Source organism: Medicago sativa, chromosome 1 (genome assembly GCF_051527215.1).
Source record: "Medicago sativa cultivar Bolivia chromosome 1, Bolivia_mono, whole genome shotgun sequence".
NCBI classification, from domain to species: Eukaryota; Viridiplantae; Streptophyta; class Magnoliopsida; order Fabales; family Fabaceae; genus Medicago; species Medicago sativa.
In genome coordinates, this window is record NC_140749.1 from 74,088,146 (window position 1) to 74,107,853 (window position 19,708).

Here is a 19,708-nt window from a genome sequence, read left to right on the forward strand (position 1 = left end):
AATGAGACAAAAGATAATAAGCTATAAGCTATAAGCTACTTGAAATAGCTTCTAAAAAATAAGTTATAATCTCCCGAAATAAGCTATAAGCTCGTTGTAAAAAGACTGCAACCAAACGGGACTTTTTTGTCAAACAAATTTATAAGCTATCCGCTATAAGCTAGCTTTTTGGACTTGCAAAACAAAGCCTTAGTAATTTGCATTCTAACAATACAATGTAAGAAGTTGAAAAAAATGAATTAAATAGAAAGTTAGAAAGTTTTGTGGATAAAATATGAGACTAGGTTTGTAATTTAACTTATGTCATAAAAACATAAGTTAATATTTTTCATTTTAAAATGAAGAGACTATTTTTGTTAGTGTGATAAAATAAGAGGATCACAAGTGCAATCAAGAAATTGAAAAATCTGTGGTAGAAAAATGAAAATGATTTTTCTGTGGGGAGAGAAAAGAAAATATTTGAAAGATAATTGAAATAATTGAAAAACGTCAAAGCTAGGTAAGATAAGTGAAGTGTGGGGCTGTACTCCATTTGGCAATTGGCAAGCTTTACATAGTTATTGTGTCGCACCACTTAACTTACAAGGATTTTATTAAACAAAAGTCAAAATTGTGTTTCCTTCAACAAAAAAAAAAAAGTCAAAATTGTGCTGGCATTAGAATTTATTTTTTTAGTTCCAAAGTATGTTTCTGCTATGATTGCGCTAACTACTTTTGGCAATAATTAATAAAATTAAATTTTCTATATTTAAACATATTTGTTCATAAATATTAGTAGTTGAGAATATAAAAAAAATAATTGACTGAAGGCCATATAATTCAAACTAGCTCAATAGTCAATTTTCTTATATCACAAAATCTCTCATTACTTTTAGATGCATCTTATGTTTTGACGGTCTGCACTTTATACTCCCTCCAGTTTTTTTTATAAAAAAACAAATGAGACAACAAAAGTTGATTGTTTTGGTATACATAATGAATCAAATACATCAATTTTGTTGACCCATTTACCTCTTATAAAAAACATCGGAAAGAGCGTACGAGAAGAGTATAAGAAAGGATACTTTTAAATAACATCATCTTCAGACATCTTTATTTTACTTAATAAGTCTAATCATACGTATTGTTGTGAATTTGGACTCAAAATCACACAAATAAACTTAAATGTGTGGAGCAAAAGAAAAGTAATAATCAATATCAAAGTAACCACAAGCAACAACAACAAAAACAAACCTAGATCTAATATAGGAATCAAGTGAAAACGCAAAACCACAAGCAAAAGAGAAATAGAGAAGAGAAACAAACACACCAAAAAACCAAGAAATATTTATCTAGTTCGGTCCAAATTGAGCTACTCTGAGGGAGAGATTTATATCTCCAATCCACTACTGATGAGTTCTTTACAAAGAGATGCAAAAAAGGTTACCAGAAATTAGCTTCAACAAGCTCACAAAGAACGAACCCTAATTTCTACCATTTTCCCAATCTTTGCAATGAACGATACACTCAATGGTTTTCACTCACCCACGGTGTTTACAAATGTTTCCCAACTCAAAAGTGTTGGAACAAGAAGGGTATTGTATAATTCCTCTAAGGTTTTGATAATAACAAAGTATTAAAGAACAATCAGACATGCTAATATTTGTTCAAGTGTACAGGATCATAGAATATATTCATCAAGTACTGAACATGTATTAAAGCATCGAAAGCACAAGAGAAGCTCAAAGGCTTAGGTAGAAGATCTGAAGAAAGGTCAACCAGAAGTTAACACATTGGATCAGAAGAAAAAGACGCCTCTTAGAAGCTGAAGAAGATCATCAGACTCAGAAGACCTAGCTGGACACAGAAGACCCCATCAGACTTGGAAGACCTTTAGACTACAGAAGCACCGAAGGGACCCATACTCCGCGTTAGTTTTGTAGTCTTTTGTAGATGTCCACATCAAAGAATCTGAGCATATTTTTGTCTTCTTCTATCCATGTGTAGAAACACACAAATTACTTCAAAGACAATAAGAATGAACGTATACTTCCTGCTTCAGCAAAAGATTTTCGAATGACTATCTGATAAGTGCTCAAAAGTGATATATTTCATGTGTTAGTTTAGGCATTTTAGTGACTTGTTTTGCAAGATTATCCATGGAAAGCTCCAATATTATGCAAATATGTCATTTATGCTCTTGTGCCTTGTTCTACCCTTTTTGTGCAGGAAAATACAAGCAAGGAGCAAGAATTGTCAGTTCACAAGAAAGTCGCTATTAGCGTATATTTCGCTGATAGCGAAATTCTCACAGGGAGTTACGCCATCAGCGAAGCTGGGAGCGAGGTCTGAAGCAAATTTGAAGGAATTCGCTATTAGCGAATATTTCGCTGATAGCGAAATATGTCCAGAGAGTTACGCCATCAGCGCAACCTGGGGCGAAGCCAGAATCAGACTTGAAGAAAGTTGTTATTAGCGACATTTACGCTATTAGCGAAATATCTCTAGAGAACTTCGCTGATAGCGAAAGTAGGGGCGAAAACTCATGAAGATCAGGTGCAAGGACTATGTGGCACAACCCCATTGGCCACCGACACTTTCGCTGATAGCGAAATAGTCGCTATTAGCGACATTTCGCAAACTCAGCCCATTAAAACAGATTTTTCACCTCTCTCTATGAATTCAATTACTATTTTATTCATCTTTTCTGCATTTTAGAGAGAGGTTAGGCATTTCTAGAGAGAGAAACACAAAGCAAGGTAGTTAGGAGTATATTCAAGCCAAGATTTGTTGAGACATCATGGATCTTGTCAATGAATCTTCATCTCTTCTTCATCCTTTGCATATCTATCATAGACATATGTAGCTACATCTACTCTTGTGGTATTTAGGTATTCAAACAAGCTATTATGTAATCTTTTGATCATTTAATATATGGATATTGTTGTTATTTTTGCATTTAATGTTTTATTGAGATTTAAAATGATATGGACACATACTTTTGAATCTAGAAATAGAATAACAATTTATCTTAAGTTATCACTCTAGACATAGATGTTAATATTTGATAATCACTTTTAATCTAGAACTTAATGCTTTTGGGTAATTTAATCGGTTGGGAAATCGTCGATTAAACTATCCAATCGACTTTGTGATCGTTTAAATTTTTGGGAAATCGATGTTTAAACGATCCCTTAGAAATAACGATATCATTTGGACACGAATGATATTGTCGAGTGATTGTGATAATATCGTTTAAAAAGCTAGAATCCGATTAATCGATCGAGAGATTGCAGCTGTTACGCTTGGTTGATATCTCTAACCGCAAGCGAAATAGCCCTATCTCTTCTCGTTTTACTTTTATGTCGAATAGGAAAATAGTTTTACACAAACAAACGTTTTATACCCAAACACTTAATATGATAAATATTGTGAAAATGCTTATGATATACGCAACTCTCTGTGGATACGATCCTATATATACTCACGTGTAAATAGTTTTATGAGGTAAAAATCTTACATCACTATCCAACATAATTATTCATATCCGGCAATGGCTCAACGTCCTTGATCCGAAGCTTCTCAATGACTCTTTATGCATTGTCACTATTCTTCAATGTCTCTCAAATCCCTACCTATATAAGGACCTGAATACCATGAAGAAGATCAACAAGACTCTGCTATTTTAATTGTGCCATTACTCTAGCAAATCAAATAGCACATAAACATTTAGGATTTTTCGTTTCAACTTGTGTAATCTTAGAAATCCTAAAAGTTTAAAATAGTTTGTTCATATTGTTCAGTATACACCAACTATACAAGTTTGTTTATATTTGTTGTAAACAAGCATAAGTATCTTGCTTGTGAAGCTTGAGCATCATAAGTCTCTTGGTGAAACGTTGAGCTTCAAAGTCTCAATCAACTATGATTGAGCATCAGAAGTCTCAATCAGTTGCGATTGAGCGTAGAAGTCTCTTAAACTGCTTGTGTCTCAATTTAAGAGATAAAATTTGGGTATAAAATAAAAAAAAAATGTTTTTAGTTATGTGTATAATTTTTTGAGTAAAATTTACATAGAATGTCAATGAAAACAATTTTTTTTTGTTAAATAACCTAATGACTGGAGCTCACACATATTAAACGTGGATAAGTGGCGTGTCCGGAGTTTGAACCCCAACCCCTGCATATATTATGCGATATCCCTATTAACTGAGTTAATCTCACCGGGATCAATGTAAACAAATTCTACGAATGCATCTAATAATATATTTTCACTTCATCTAATGAGTCAAAAACATATAATTTGTCATACTTCATGTTAATTGATGTGTCGATGCAGCATTGGATATATGTCTAATTTTTTATTCTTATGTATATAAATTAAGGGTCATGTTAACTAGTGCCCCCGAGGCACTGGTTAAGGAAGCCAAAAGTGAAAATTTTAAATAAAAAAAACACTTTTTAAGTTTTTAATACAATGACAGCACAACTTTCAATGCAAGATACTACTATATTTAACTCTTTAACCAGTGCCCCGGAACACTGGTTAACATTTCCCATAAATTAATTACTCCTATTTTTTAAAGGTTTCTTTCTTTATAAATCAGAAACCGTATCTATCCCAAATTGACGTGCTGGCGTGGCCACGTGATGGTGGTAACCCACGTAACAGCTGGAAATAGAAACATCAAATCTTTGTTTATTGTTTAAAAAAAGGAAAGAATACAACCATCAATTACCCCCTTTGTATTGGATGACCCCATCATTTGCTTTTATATGCAACTCACACTCACTCATGCTGACTTTCAATAAAATACATTTTTTTCCTTCAAAAAATAAAATACATTTTTTAAAAAGTATATTCAGTTAAATAATACAAATTGGAATCTACTAGTTTATTATTATCTATGGGTAACTTTATTAATCTATTATTTATGGGATGCCTATATATATATATATATATATATATATATATATATATATATATATATATATATATATATATATATAATAACATTTTTAACTTTATCAAATTCTCACCCTACATAAATATGTGTTATTTTCCTTCAACAAAAAAAAAAGTGTTGTTTATTATATATTTTCAAACTATTACTTTAATCATTTTATTTAGATGGATTTAATTTATATACATTGTAAAAAAGTTTTATACGTACATTCAACTATATTTTACCGGAATTTAGATATGTTTTCTAAAACTAATGATATAAAAAATACAATATTTTTTATTACGAAAAATAAAATAAAACATAATGATACAAAAGATAATTAATTACAAAAGAGACTTACAAAAATCCTTCCAATATTCTTAGAATTTACATAATGCAGCAGCTTTCCTTAAAAAAAAAAAAAACATAATGCAGCAGCTTCTAAAACTATTGATTTACATACTTACATGATTTTTTTCTATTCACAATTTTGTAACTCAGCACAAATACATGGGAAGCACAAAAACAGCATTATCAAACCCTTTGTCCTTCTCTGCTTCCTTTACACAGAACACTAAAAGCTATAGGTTAGAATTTCCTTTTCTTCTTTTGTACAAAAATAAGGCACCTATATTGAAAAAAAAAAAAAAAGCACATGCAACTATTTCACTGCCTCTCTAATGATAAACATTAAAGAGTTAATAAAAAAAAAAAAAAACTCTATCAATTGTTTTTACAACTAAATTATAGATACCAACAAACATTGTTAAAGCAGTGAGGCAATAACCTAGGAAGTTTATTCCTTGGAGTAGCTTTCTTACTAGGCATTTCCACTTCTTCTTTTAGCATCAATTGAACCTGAATGCTTTCCTGATTGACTAACTAAGATTGGCTGTTTCCTTGATGATGAAGGAGACAATGATGAGACCATACTCCTTGTTAACATTGAAAAGTTATAGGAAATGAAATACAAGTTAGTCAGTTGAACCAAGAAAATTAGTATGATTTAAGTTTAAGCGTTTTTAATGATCTAACGATTATGATCAATTGACGGTGCAAAATTTTTTTAGACTAGTGGTGTATATGAATTAAATGCCTAATAATATGATCCTTGAAAAGAAGATAAGCAGCATGAAGTGCAACAATTAATACCTGGTTTTTAAGTTCTTTGCTGGTTTGAGATGAATTGATTTCTTTGGTCTGGGAGAATGGGATTGCCAACTCAGGTCTGATTCTGAACCTTCACTTGTTGCTAACTCAAGCTCATCATAGTCACTTGCTGCAAAAAGATATGTTGGACTTAATAATGGAGAAGATGATTGTTTGCTTTCTACTTCCGACTGTCCCATGAGGCTATCACAGCTCTCATCCCTATCCATACTTCCAGAAAATGATTCCCTGTCATCCTCATTTCCATTTACCCCTGCATGTAAATTTCTATATATATCTTCGGGATCAAGGCTACTCGAATTGTTTCTTGGTAGCTTACAACCTCCAGAAGTCCAAATTGTTGGTACACTTGAAGACAATAGAGATTTCAACTTTGGCAAGTCAGTCATGCTATTTGCACGCTGTTTAAAGTGTTCCGATTCTCCATCTTTCATCCTCGCCAAGGTTGCCTTTAGACTAGTAATCTGTTCCTTCAGCACTTTCACTTCGCCGCTATCTTTATTAACTCGTGAAGCACCAAGTTCAACAGTGGAGACTCTCTCAGCAAACTTCAGTGTACTAATTGTTTCTGCAAGAGCTTCTGACTCGGGGCTAATATGAACAAACATGAGCGTCTTTGCTTGGCCTCCTGATAAGTGTATGTAGATACATATATACAGATATCAGCTGCATAATAACTAACATAGAGAACAATATCAAGAGAAAGGATATGAACCTACCAAGAGAATCCTGAAGCAATTGAGTAAGTTTACTGTTTCTATAGGGAACATGTGATTGCTTTTGGGCAAGGGAAGCAATTACATCTCCTAAAGCGGAAAGTGACCTGTTAATATGTTGAGCCTCCTTTAGCCTATCTCCTGTGGCCTCAGATTTGTCAGCCCTCTCACTTCCAGCCAAATCGACTAGGTGGATGCATCCACGAAGACTATTTCCTGATGCAAGCTCTCTTCCTTGAACATGAACTGTCAAGCAGCTGCAATCAGCGCATCACAAGCTAGTACAGATTAATAAATATTATGGCAAACTTACATGTTCAAGAAGAGACCAAAATATGTCCTAGTCTAGCCGAATGAGATACTAGATTTGTTATTGAAGGATATATATATATATATATATATATATATATATATATATATATATATATATATATATAACAATGGAAAAATTATAAGTCTAAAAGATTTGTTATTAAAGGATATGTATATAACAATGGAAAAATATAAGGCTTCAAATTTGAGTTTAATGAATACGTACAAACGACCAATCACATTTCACCAGACATCAAATCAAATATCTATATGTGCATAATCATTAACTTTTGACGAGTTAAATAAGACTAATTTCTTTTTATTTTATTATGGTCTAACTAGAAAATCCTCATTGATTTGCTTAATTGTATTGTAAAATAAAACAAATCAGTGCTGTAAGTGGTAGAATTTAAGAAATGAACTTGATACGTACGCACCTATGAGAACGACTACTACGATCGTTCATGGAAGTAGCACTAACTGCCCGATTCTTTTGTCCCAAGTTCATCAAATTTAAGACATCAGCACTGGATGAAACAGGAACAAGGTTTGCATCTGGCACGTTAATACCATTTTGGGAACTGTTGCGAATTTCTAATGTATGCCAGTGTTAAAGGATCCCAAACAGGCACAAGAGAATCATTATTTCAAAATGGTACACACAAAAACAATTAGATACTAGAGTAGATAACTGAAAAAAGGATATCTTTTGTTAGAAGTGTCTGTCACTAGTAGGTCTCTAACTTGCTCATTGTATATCTCAAGCATCTGGACAAAGATATCATAGTGAACTGTGTCTTTCCTTTGTTCTGAGAGATAGAAAAGATCCCTCAGTGCGCGGTAGTTGACACCAACTGTTTCCTCATTGATATTGTCTGGTCCAGACTACATCAAGACATAGATGCACTAAAGCAGTTATAAAATTCTTACAATTTAGAGATTGAAAACAAGCTGAGGGAAGCATCATTGTCTGATTTTCTTAGTCTTACCATAGTGTGTGTTTTTCCTGATCCAGTCTGGCCATAGGCAAATATACAAACATTGAATCCATCCAAAACCGAACGAATCAGAGGTTGTGTATCTGAGAAAACCTCCCCTGCATGTAAACATGAAGAGCATTCATCACCAATGAAGCAAACACAAGGAGTATAAGAGTCAAACTCCATTGAAATTATAGGTGCTGCTATGCATAGACTTACGAAAATGGCAAAAACATCCATAAGATTGTAAATTGTCGGTCATTTTAATTCTCTATGTAGATTATTTGGCAACACAAGTAACTTTTGGACTAAAAGGACAACAAAAAAACCAACCTTGAGTTGCAGAAGGACCAAACACTTTGTTAAAAGTAAATGTCTTCTTCACCTCTTTCCCATTCTTAGAAGGTATTATGAGTGAAATATTTTCTTCCTCTACATTACCGACAATTCCGTGACTGTTTGGTTGCCTTTTTAAGGGACGAACTCTGCAGTATACCCTAATATTTCCTACCAAAATATAAAAAAGTTTGGCCATTTAGTCTTGTTCAGAAAATAAGAAGGAAATTTATTATGAAACCAACTGAGTTTTACCTTTCAAGTCCTGCATCTGATTGTATATCTTGCGGTTTTCTTCTAGAACTTTCTGATATCCTGAAGCAGCAGAAGTTAGGCTATGCAGATGCTTACTTAGATAGATGAAATCCTCCCTATATTTCTTGTGTAGAAAATGCATTCCTTCTTTTGTTTGATGAACAATCATTTTCAGTTCCTGAAGATTGTCAAAATCAAATTCGTCACTTCATCTTTTTATATTCCTGAATTAATCTAATGTTTTAGTTAGGTCCTCATACACCATCATATCATCCTATATATATAAAATCTAATTTTTTTTAATTTTTTTGAATGCAGTGTTAGATTTTAGTTACACTCGTGCTGTGTGCAACTTGAGTTATTGAATATATTGCTGAAAATGCATGTGTTACCTGGATGTTTTCACTTTGCCTTTGAATTATGTTTTGCTGCCTCAAAAGTTGGCTATTTGATTTTTCGTCTCTGTTGTACATCGCATTGTTATTTTTCTTTTGTTTGAGCTCTACATCATCATTTTCTTCCATCTTAAATAATTGATCAGACAAAACTTAAGTCAAGTTGTTGCAGAAATTGTGAAGCAAAGCATTTTGAAAAATCTATTTTGAAATCTAACTTTACCTCTTCAGATGGTGACTTATCTTCTCGAGGTGTTTTAGACTGCCATCACAAAAATTGTCATGAAATTCAACAAGACTTATATATCAAATTTTGGGTGTATATGTGTGTGCAACTGTACATGCATGCATAACACCCACATAAGAAATTTTTCTTACGAAAAGCTTCACTTATAAGAGATTGAAACACACCGTTTCTTGTTGTAATGTAGTCACGCGACTTTCAAATTCCTCCATGACTTTGCTAAGCAGAGATTCCACTATCTGACAAAAAGACATTAATTAGATCTTCAGTAAAGAGGAAATTCTAAAAAAACTCAACCAAGAAGTGCTATGCAACACATATATAGTGTAGCTGAGGATAAGCAATAACCCTTACAAAGGGAATTTCTTCTTGCTTCCTATCATGCAAAATTTCACGAACTAGTGAATACAAGGAAGCGGTAGAACCCTACAGATACCAATCCAAAAAGTTATTCAGATAGACATGGTGTGATCACTAACAACTCATGTTTTAAAAATTGAATCAGATATCAAAGTGTTGAGACATCCGGATCCAGGTCATGATTTAATTGTTTTAAACTGCTAGAAACGAGATGAAACTGTGGTTAGAAAACTCAAATAACCAACTGGTTGAATCATCCGATTCAGTTTTTAAAACATTGCTCACAACATCCAAACAAAACAAAAAATGACCACTAACTAATTACCCCTTCATTGCGATCTTGCGATACAACATCAATGCTTGAAGAGGGATCGTTCAGCAAACCATCTTTGTCACCCGATGACATACCTCTCGACAAAGACCTCATGAATGGTTCTGAGCTTTTCCTCACAATTGGTTTCCCATAGGTAGGTGGTTTTGGATTCCCACCATATTTCCACAATCCATTTTTGCCTCCTAGTTTCCATTCACTATACGATTTAAGTGCTAAAACACAATTCACTATCCTTGAAGATTTCCCTCCCTGAAAAAAGAAATAAAATATGTTAAAGTTGAATCAAATTACATCACAATAATGATGATAATGTTCCATTGATTTCAAAGTACCAAATGAACTCTTTAGCACTGAAACTATTATTTCAAAGTACCTGTTCCAAATCAGAAGCTTCAAATGTTGGAAGCCCCATCTCCTCCACAGTTACTAGAAAGTTCCTTACATTTTCAAAGTATTGATAAACAGATAGTGCTGCCCCATCAGGAATATTATCAATGTCGCTTGGGGCTTCAACTACCTTACAATACATACACAATGATTGTCAATGAGAGACTAATGATTATGATCATTGGCACATACATTGACACCAAACACGACACTGACACAAAACACATGGAAATCATAATTCTTTTGAGATTTTGAGCAAATAAAAGAAATTGAGTGTAACTATATATGCTGGTGTCGAGTTGGTATCCAACACCGACACATCTCGGGCACCAAACATCACATCTATCCGAAGTACCGGTGCTACATTGTTGATAACCAACAAGAAGCATATACATACCTTGGGAACAGCACCAGGTTGGATTTTGTTGAGAGCATTACAAAGGATAATGCCACTACGCAATGCATTTCTGAAATCTTCTTCAGAAGGTTCTTCCAACATGTCTTTTCCTCCAACATTTCCAACCGTATTTCGCAACCAACTAGCTGCTTCATTCCTTCTTGATGCTACAATTGAACAACAGCCACTATCTATGTTACTACCTATTTTGATCACTTTTTAACAATGCAAATTAACATGTTTCTTCAAAAGAAAAGAAAATGGCAAGATCTCAAAAAAAAAAAAAGTAAAAAAGAATAGAGAAATGTGATATTTACAAGCTTCTTGAGCTTTTCTTGAAGCAAAGTCGATGTCGCTTAATCGACCTCCATGTTTTTGAAGAACATCTTCAACAACAGATACAATTGAGAATGGCAAAGCTGGCTCTGGCTCTGGCTCTGGCTCTGTCGCCATTACTTGGGCCTCAAGCAATAACAACACTTTCAAAAAACAAAAATCCAAACCGCTGTACGAACCATGAGAAAATAACTCAAAGCCTTTTGATAAAAAAAAGATTCAGTCCTGGGAAAGATGAATGAAACCGTTTGTTAGAGTTATTCTTAGCAAGAAGAGACAAAAATATTATTTTGTAAAATGCTCATGAGAATGAGAAAAATAATAATGAAGATGCAGATATTGAGATTTCTGGGAGAAAGGCAAGGAATCGTAGAAAGTGTAAGGTTTTTTGAAGAAAGAAAAAAATTAACTCTATTTTCTTTTCTCAGTTTATTTTTCTCCCTCTAGATTTGTTGTTGCTAATATTGACGTGAAAAAGCTCCACCGAACCTGCTTCTCCGACCCTCTCGCCCACTCACTTCGTGGTTTACATTTAAAACACTTCATAGTTTGAATTGTAATTTGTTTCATTAATTTTTTTTAGGTAATTTTGTTTTATTAATTAAATGACATCTATAATTATTTGGGCCATTGACCATCTTTTATTACCAAAAAATAGTGGTAATTGTATTTACATTTTTATTATTAAAAGGAGGAAACTATAATTTTTATTTTTTATTTTCTTTTTGTTCTAATGAGCCTAGTGATAAAACTCCAACACTACTGAGAAATATAAAGTGCTGGTTCGAAACGTGTATATCAAATGTTGCTGCATTCTTTTGGGTCGACGGTGTGTTGGTTGAAGGGGTCTCAAGGGTTCGTGCGGCTGTGTTCTCTCACTTTGCTGCTCATTTTCAATCTACCCGAGAGAGTAGGCCTACTATGGATGGTCTTCAGTTCCAGTCTTTATCTTGTCGCCAAGGGGCTAGTCTAATTAAGCCTTTTTCGGCGGAAGAGGTGAAGGAGGCAGTGTGGGATTGTGATAATTATAAGAGTCCGGGCCCTGATGGTATTTCTTTTGGATTCATTAAAGATTTTTGGGAGATTTTGAAAGAGGATGTGATGCGGTTCTTGGTGGAATTTCATAGAAATGGTAAACTGGCCAAAGGTATAAACAGTACGTTCATTGCTCTTATACCTAAGGTTGGTAATCCGCAGTGCTTGAATGATTTTCGCCCCATTTCCTTGGTGGGTAGTATGTATAAAATTTTGGCGAAGATTCTTGCGAATAGGCTTCGGTTGGTGATTGGATCGGTTGTCTCTGATTCACAGTCAGCTTTCATCAAAGGTCATCGGATTCTTGATGGTATATTGGTTGCTAATGAGGTGGTAGATGAAGCTCGTAAAAGTAAGAAGGAGTTGCTTCTTTTTAAGGTGGACTTTGAAAAGGCTTACGACTCGATTGATTGGAGTTATTTAGATGAGGTGATGGTTAAAATGCGGTTTCCGACACTTTGGCGCAAATGGATTAAAGAATGTATTGGGACAGCTACTGCGTCAGTTTTGGTGAATGGGTCTCCAACGGATGAGTTCTCTTTGCATAGGGGATTAAGACAGGGCGACCCCCTTTCGCCTTTTCTTTTTCTTCTGGCCGCCGAGGGTTTTAATGTGTTAATGTCATCTCTGACTGAGAATAATCTTTTCTCTGGTTACAAGGTGGGTAGGACCGATCCAGTTATGGTGTCGCACCTTTAATTTGCAGATGACACTCTAATATTGGGAGATAAGTCGTGGGCTAATATTCGTGTTATGCGAGCAGTGCTTATCCTTTTTCAAGAGCTGTCTGGTTTAAAAGTGAACTTCTCTAAGAGCCTTTTAGTAGGGGTGAATATTTCTCGTTCCTGGTTGGCTGAAGCAACATTTGTTTTGAATTGTAAGGTGGGTTCTATTCCTTTTATGTACCTTGGGTTGCCTATTGGTGGTGATGCACGTCGGTTGGATTTTTGGGAACCTCTAATTAAGAGTATTCACTCTAGACTGTCAGTGTGGGGATCGAAATTTTTGTCTTTGGGTGGCCGTTTGATTCTGTTGTCATGTCCTCGTTGCCTGTTTATGCTCTTTCCTTCTTCAAGGCTCCGTCAGGTATCGTTTCCTCTATCGAATCTATTTTTAATAATTTTTTTTTGGGGGGGGGGGGGGGGGGGGGGGTTGTGTAGAGCACAGGAAAATATCTTGGATTGATTGGCAGACTATTTGTCGGAGTCAGGAGGTTGGAGGTTAGGAGAATTAAAGACTTTAATGTTGCTCTTCTAGGGAAATGGTGCTGGAGGTTGTTGGTGGATAGAGATAGGTTGTGGTATAAGGTTTTGTCTTCTAGATATGGGGTGGAGGACGGTCGGGTTAGGGGGGGTAGCCGTGAGGCTTCGGTTTGGTGGATGGTTATCTCTGCCTTGCGGTCTGAAGAGTGGTTTCAAGGTAATGTTAGTAAGGTTGTGGGTGATGGTAAAAATACATTATTTTGGTCGGATGTTTGGGTGGGTGAAGTGTCTTTTAGAGATCGGTTTATGATGTAGTTTATTTCTACATGTCATAACTATGTACACGTGAGTATATATAGGATCGTTTTCCACAGGGAGTTGCGTTAATCATAAGCATTTTCACAATCTTTCACATTAAGGTATCGTGTATAAAATGTTTGTTTGTAACACTATATCCAAAGATGACGTAAAAGTAAAAACGAGAGGAGATCGAAATATTTTGCTTGCGGTATAAGATAACGAGCAAGCATAACAGCAGCAATCTCTCGATCGATTAACATACTCTAGCTTTATAACCAATATTATCACAATCATTTCTACAACATCCTTCGTGTCCAAAGTGACATTGTTATTTCTAGGTTATCGTTTAAACATTCGTGTCCAAATCCCTTAAACGATAACAAAGTCGATCGGATAACTTAATCGACCGTGTCCAGCCTGATTAAGTATCCGAAAGCATTAAGTTCTTGATTAAAAGTAATTATCAAAGGTTTACAAACTTGTCAAGAGTGATATAACATAAGATAGATTGTTATTCTAGTTCTAGATTCAAGAATTTGTATCCAAATCATCTTGAATCTCATTGAAAGCATTAAACATAAGAATAACAACAATATTGAATCATTAAGCTAGAACCTTATATATTAAAAGATCAAAAGATTGCATAATAGCTTGTTTGTTACCTCAATACTACAAAGAAGATGATAGCTACACATAGACATGTATACTATGCAAAGGATGAAGGAAAGATGAAGATTCTATGTCAAGATCCTTCGTGTCCAAAGTGATCTTGAGTTGAATCTACTCCTAAACCACTTGCTTTGTGTTTCTCTATTGGAAATAGCTCTGACCTCTCTCTTAGAATATATGAAAATATCAATGGAATAGTGAATGACCTAAAAGAGAGGTAAAAATGCTATTTAAAGGGCCTGTGTTTTTGTACCTACGCCAATAGCGTGGTATGTCGGCCTATAATCTGGCCAATGGGCTTGTGCCACGTTGGCCTTGACCTGCTTCTACGCTCCAGCTACGCTAATGGCGTATCCTTCTGGAGCTTTTACGCTAATAGCGTAACCCACGCTAATAGCGTGTTTCTTCATGACCAGCTTCGCTCCAGGTGCGCTAATGGCGTAGCTCCCTGGAGCTTGTACGCTAATAGCTCAGTATACGCTAATAGCGTACTCTTCAAGAGTGCTTCAGATCCATGCCCCAGGTGCGCCATTGGCGTATCTCTCTGACCTTGGGCATTTCTTCATCACGCTATCAGCGTAGGATACGCTAATGGCGTAGGACTTTGAACTTTGACGTTTCTTGCTCCTTGCTTGTATTTTCCTGCACAAAAAGGGTAGAATAAGGCTCAAAAGCATAAATGACATATTTGCATAATATTTGGAGTTTTCCATGGAGAATCTTGCAAAACAAGTCACTAAAATGCCTAAACTCCTATATGAAATATATCACTTTTAAACACTTATCAGTTTACCAGGTTATATGAGTTATCATTGTTGAAGGGAGAATCTGTGTTTAATATGCATTTGTTAGGTTGGGGGGTTAATGAGGGGGCTTGGAGATGGAGGCGTAGGTTGTTTGCGTGGGAGGAGGAGTTGGTGGGGGAACTTAGTATTTTACTTTCTAATGTTGTTTTGCAGGAGGATACGTGTGATAGGTGGAAGTGGCGGTTGGAAACTTCATCGGTTTATACAGTGCGTAGCGCTTATAATTTTACTAATGATACTGTGCCTGTTGATATTGCGATGCCCGCATCCTTACTTTGGCACAAGGACGTTCCTCTGAAGGTGATTTTATTTGCTTGGCGCCTGTTTCGTGCTAGGATCCCTACTAAAGACAATCTTTTTCGTCGTCATGTTATTGACTATGATGCTCAGTTATGTATTGGAGGGTGTGGGGAAGTTGAAACATCCCCTCACTTATTATTTCATTGTAGGTTATTCGGTTCAGTTTGGAATCATATTCTCAGGTGGCTCGGTGTGTCTGCGGTCTTGCCTTTTGATGCTGCAAGTCATTTTTACCAGTTCAGTAATATTGGTGGTGTGGCAAAATCTCGATGTTCCATCTTACAGGTTATTTGGTTTGCATCGGTATGGGAAATTTGGAAAGAGAGAAATAATCGGATATTTAACGACAAACATTGTTCTATGTCACAGGTGGTGGATAAAATTAAGTCCCTAACCTATATGTGGTTGAAGGGGAAACATGTCAGTCTTCCCCTCAATTTCCATGGTTGGTGGCTTTCTCCGTTTACTATTCTAGGCATAGGATAATAGTCCCTTTCTCTTGTTTTGTTTTCTGGTGCTTGGTTTAAGTTTTGGTTAGTCTTGTAATTATTCTGAATACTGTTCGTTTGCTGGTGTTTCTTCCTTAGCATACCTTGTGCTAGGAAGGCCAGTCTTTTGTGGTAATATATTCATTTTAGCTTCTTCAAAAAAAAAAATGATATACCATACAAGTTTGTATTTATCGGTCGTACGACAAGTGATTTTTAAGTGCACATTGTTTAATGATTCTATAAAAATAAATTGTCTATTTTTATAAATTGTCTATTAAGTCGAATACTGGACAATGTAATACATAATCTGCGTTTACACGTTTACACAAGAATTGGATACTGATACTGTTTTTTCAGTACGAAATTATTTCTAAGAAAGCGTACTGGCATAAATTTTTCTCATCATACCAGGCATGAATTCTTTTTAACATGAAACTTTATCTTTTAAAATTTCTTGTTTGTTTATTTTTGTATAAGAGAGGTGCCGGTGCATTTACCTACGGGAAATCAGAAGCATAAAAAGTTCTAAAGGAAAAAACAAGTTGCAGCAGCGAAGGAACTTTATCGATTTCTTTAAGCTTTATGATCGGAAATTAAGATGCGATATGAAACTCTTGCGCTAAAAACAACAGTACACATACAACATAAATTACATTAATTTTCTACTTTTTATTTTTTCACTAGGATCACATACATATACAACTTCAGTACAAACCATAGATTGCAGATTGCATCTCTGTGAATTAGCCCGCCCCTGAAGCATCACATCTTGATGAGTTTCGCTTCATAAATCGTCATCAAATATTGTGGACATCAACAGTCCTTGAACAAACTCACATCTTTTCGTCTTCTCCTCCTTGTCCTTAACTGACATGGTTGGTGCCTCTACATGGCTGAAAAGAAAAAATAGACTTGTTAGAAACCAGTTGACAATAGAACTCATGCCATTGTGTAATGTTATTGGAAAATTATGCCCTTAGCAAGGCACAGACAATATTTGCAACAAGGCACTAAATTGATTGATCGTTCAGGTGAAAGGCTACAAATACAATCAGGAATTTTTAAATACATACAAAGTAAATAAAATGGTCAATTGAATAAGCTGGAAGATATAACCAACTAACAACACCACCACCTAAGCCTTATCCCACTAAATGGGGCCGGCTACATGGATCAAATTACACCATAATGTTCTATCATAAACATAAGCCTGTAACTAAATTCACAGATAAATTAAACATGCCAACATCATGCGGTTGGTACTAATAGCGGGAGAAAACAAGTCTCTTAAAGTCCATTTAAGTTTGAAGAAATGTTTTCTGTTCTTATTTTGTTTTCACTTTTAATTCCAAAACTGTCAAATGTTTCGCGTTTTCCTGTTTTCAAACACTAGTACCAGAAACAGTGAAATAAAGCTTTTCAGGACTCTAGTGTGCGACAGAAATGATAAGTAGGAAAAAAAAAAACATGAAAATGAATACAATCTTATTGCAATGTTAGAATAGAACCTACCAATTTCTTGAACATTTCATATACGTATAAACAATATTTAGTATTCTCACAGGAAAAACAATGATGGGAACCATATCATATATCAATTCAGTTAGGAAAACTTGTTACAGAAATTAAAAAGAAATACCTTTTTGATACAACCTCATCTGATAATTTCTTGGATGAACTTGTCTCAGTATGTGTGTGAGACTGAGAACTCGCAGATTCATTACCTAAAGGTGATATAAATGACGACAGCAGCGGATCAGGTGCTGCATTAGACGAGGACACTATACATGGAGATCCGCCAAAAAGGGATTGTAAATTTCCTTCTCTCAGCTCCTTCCTCAATAATGAAAGTGTAGAATAAGATCCACCTTTACGTGATTTCCTCTTGCGCTGCATGTATTCTCTTGTTAAGGAATTCAACCAAGTAATAGAGTATGGTTTCAACATAAAATCCTTTTTATCTTATTATTGATTGACCTTAAAATAAGTAAACTTCATAGCAACATGTTCTATATTGTAAAAAAACTTGACTTATTAAATGCTCAAAAATCTGCAATTTAGTATGTAAAAATCATTTAAGAATTGGCTGAACCGAATAGAACTTGGTGAGAAAAAAAAGGATATCTTAAATATACTTCCATGTTGTAGGGTTATGTGAGCAACCATATCAACCCCCACCCTCAATGCACAAACTGGACATACCTGCACACAAAAATGTCATAATTAAAAAAAAAAAAAAAAAAAAACTATTTATTTCTCTAACTACACAAAAAAATAACTTTTTTCGAACGTCAACATAGTAAAATAATATTGATTTCACCTATATGAAATAAACAGGGAAATATATGTAGAGGAATGAACAAAAGCTTTACGGCTTGCACTAATTAAGCATTTGTCAGAGACCCAATACTGAAAACCTTGTAAGCTGGTTGGAAAAACAACATAAGGCAAACAAAAGTAGTCATACATACCCCATTTTTTGCCTCCATTGGGTGTTCTTCATCAATGTGGCAGCACAATCCAACAATATCAAAATACTCAGAACAAAATGGACAGAGAAACTCTTCCCTTATATCTTCATCCGCGTCGTTCTCATCAAAACCCATAAACATATCTACATATGAACAGCCTCACATCAATAACCACAAATACTTGCACATAAACATAGGAGTAAAGAGGCAAATAATTAGAACCCGTTAGGATTGACTTATTTGAGCTTATTTAGTGATAAAACAGCTTATAAAATGCTCATAAGTTGATTTCAGCTTAATTTCATAAATTTTCTAAGATAGGTTATGAAAATAACTTATAGCTTATACGAAAACAATTTAACTTTATGCTGTAAGCTAGCATAAGCTGCAAATTAAGCTGTTTATTCCAAAAGGGTTTAAGTGGTACAAATTTTATAATTAGTGATAAAAATCTTGTCTTAATTAAAGCCAAACAATTTAAATTCCACTGATGGATCTCAATAATCTATACATCACAAATTCCAATTGCCGATTACATATATAATTCTAATTTCTCTTCCTATTAGCAACAACTAAAACACATAAAATAATCATAAGCTGAAAAGTGAAAACAGCTTTCAAAGTAACAATTTTTTTAGATTAATTTTTGGAATATAAATGAAATCAAAACATTTACAATCGAAAATTAGCCTAACTGAGCTAGTATCTATATGTAAAGGTAAAAAATGATGAAAATTGAATTGAGCTAGAGAGAGAAATTGGGGGAAAAAGGGGAGAGAAGAAGAAGGAACCTGATCGGGATTGAAGAGCGGCTTGATAACGTCTGGAAGCGGAAGAGAGACGAGAAGACCAAGAGGAATCACCGTCCATGATTGTGATCTGAAAGAGGATTAGGGTTTTGGATTGTGATGATGAGGAGGAAGTGAGAGAGTGAGAGAGAAGGAAAAAGAAGAAGAAAAGAAGAAGAAGGTGTGATCGCGAATGAAATTATTTCACCCCAACAACAACAAAGGGTAAAAGTAACCATTGCATCTCTCTTCCTCCATTCATTTATATCTCTCTTTTTATTTTTTTTTATTTTTTTTTTAATTTCCATTTTTAGGACTTCACACGTCATCGTTAAGAAACATCCAAAAAATTCAAGCTGGAAAGTCGAGTAAGTAAATACACGCGGAGTTGAGTCAAATTGTCAATTTCTGTGCACTGCTGCATGGTTAGTTGAAAAACAATATAGACTTAGTTGACTCCGACACACGTACCAATGCATATGTTTTATCTTTGATATCT

The 19,708-nt window shown here is 34.7% G+C and overlaps 1 protein-coding gene and 1 pseudogene across 2 annotated transcripts; both read right to left on the reverse strand.

The window, feature by feature from the left end:
- Nucleotides 1-5,456: 5,456 nt before the first annotated feature.
- LOC146957302 (kinesin-like protein KIN-14G) lies at nt 5,457-11,386 on the reverse strand (annotated as a pseudogene). The gene is made up of 16 exons (XR_015022826.1): nt 11,129-11,386; nt 10,812-10,978; nt 10,401-10,544; nt 10,019-10,276; nt 9,688-9,759; nt 9,501-9,572; nt 9,313-9,351; nt 9,087-9,218; nt 8,695-8,872; nt 8,437-8,610; nt 8,113-8,219; nt 7,561-8,008; nt 6,815-7,068; nt 6,078-6,723; nt 5,713-5,860; nt 5,457-5,553 (listed from the first exon to the last, which is right to left on the reverse strand). The product of XR_015022826.1 is annotated as a kinesin-like protein KIN-14G (transcript).
- Nucleotides 11,387-16,492: 5,106 nt separating this feature from the next.
- Nucleotides 16,493-19,442, reverse strand: LOC146957303 (protein DEHYDRATION-INDUCED 19 homolog 3-like). The gene is made up of 5 exons (XM_085735687.1): nt 19,213-19,442; nt 18,422-18,564; nt 18,073-18,152; nt 17,590-17,844; nt 16,493-16,843 (listed from the first exon to the last, which is right to left on the reverse strand). The coding sequence occupies exons 1-5, from the start codon at nt 19,289-19,291 to the stop codon at nt 16,735-16,737; spliced, it is 666 nt and encodes a 221-aa protein (XP_085591813.1). The 5' UTR covers nt 19,292-19,442; the 3' UTR covers nt 16,493-16,734.
- Between the last annotated feature and the right edge of the window lie 266 nt (nt 19,443-19,708).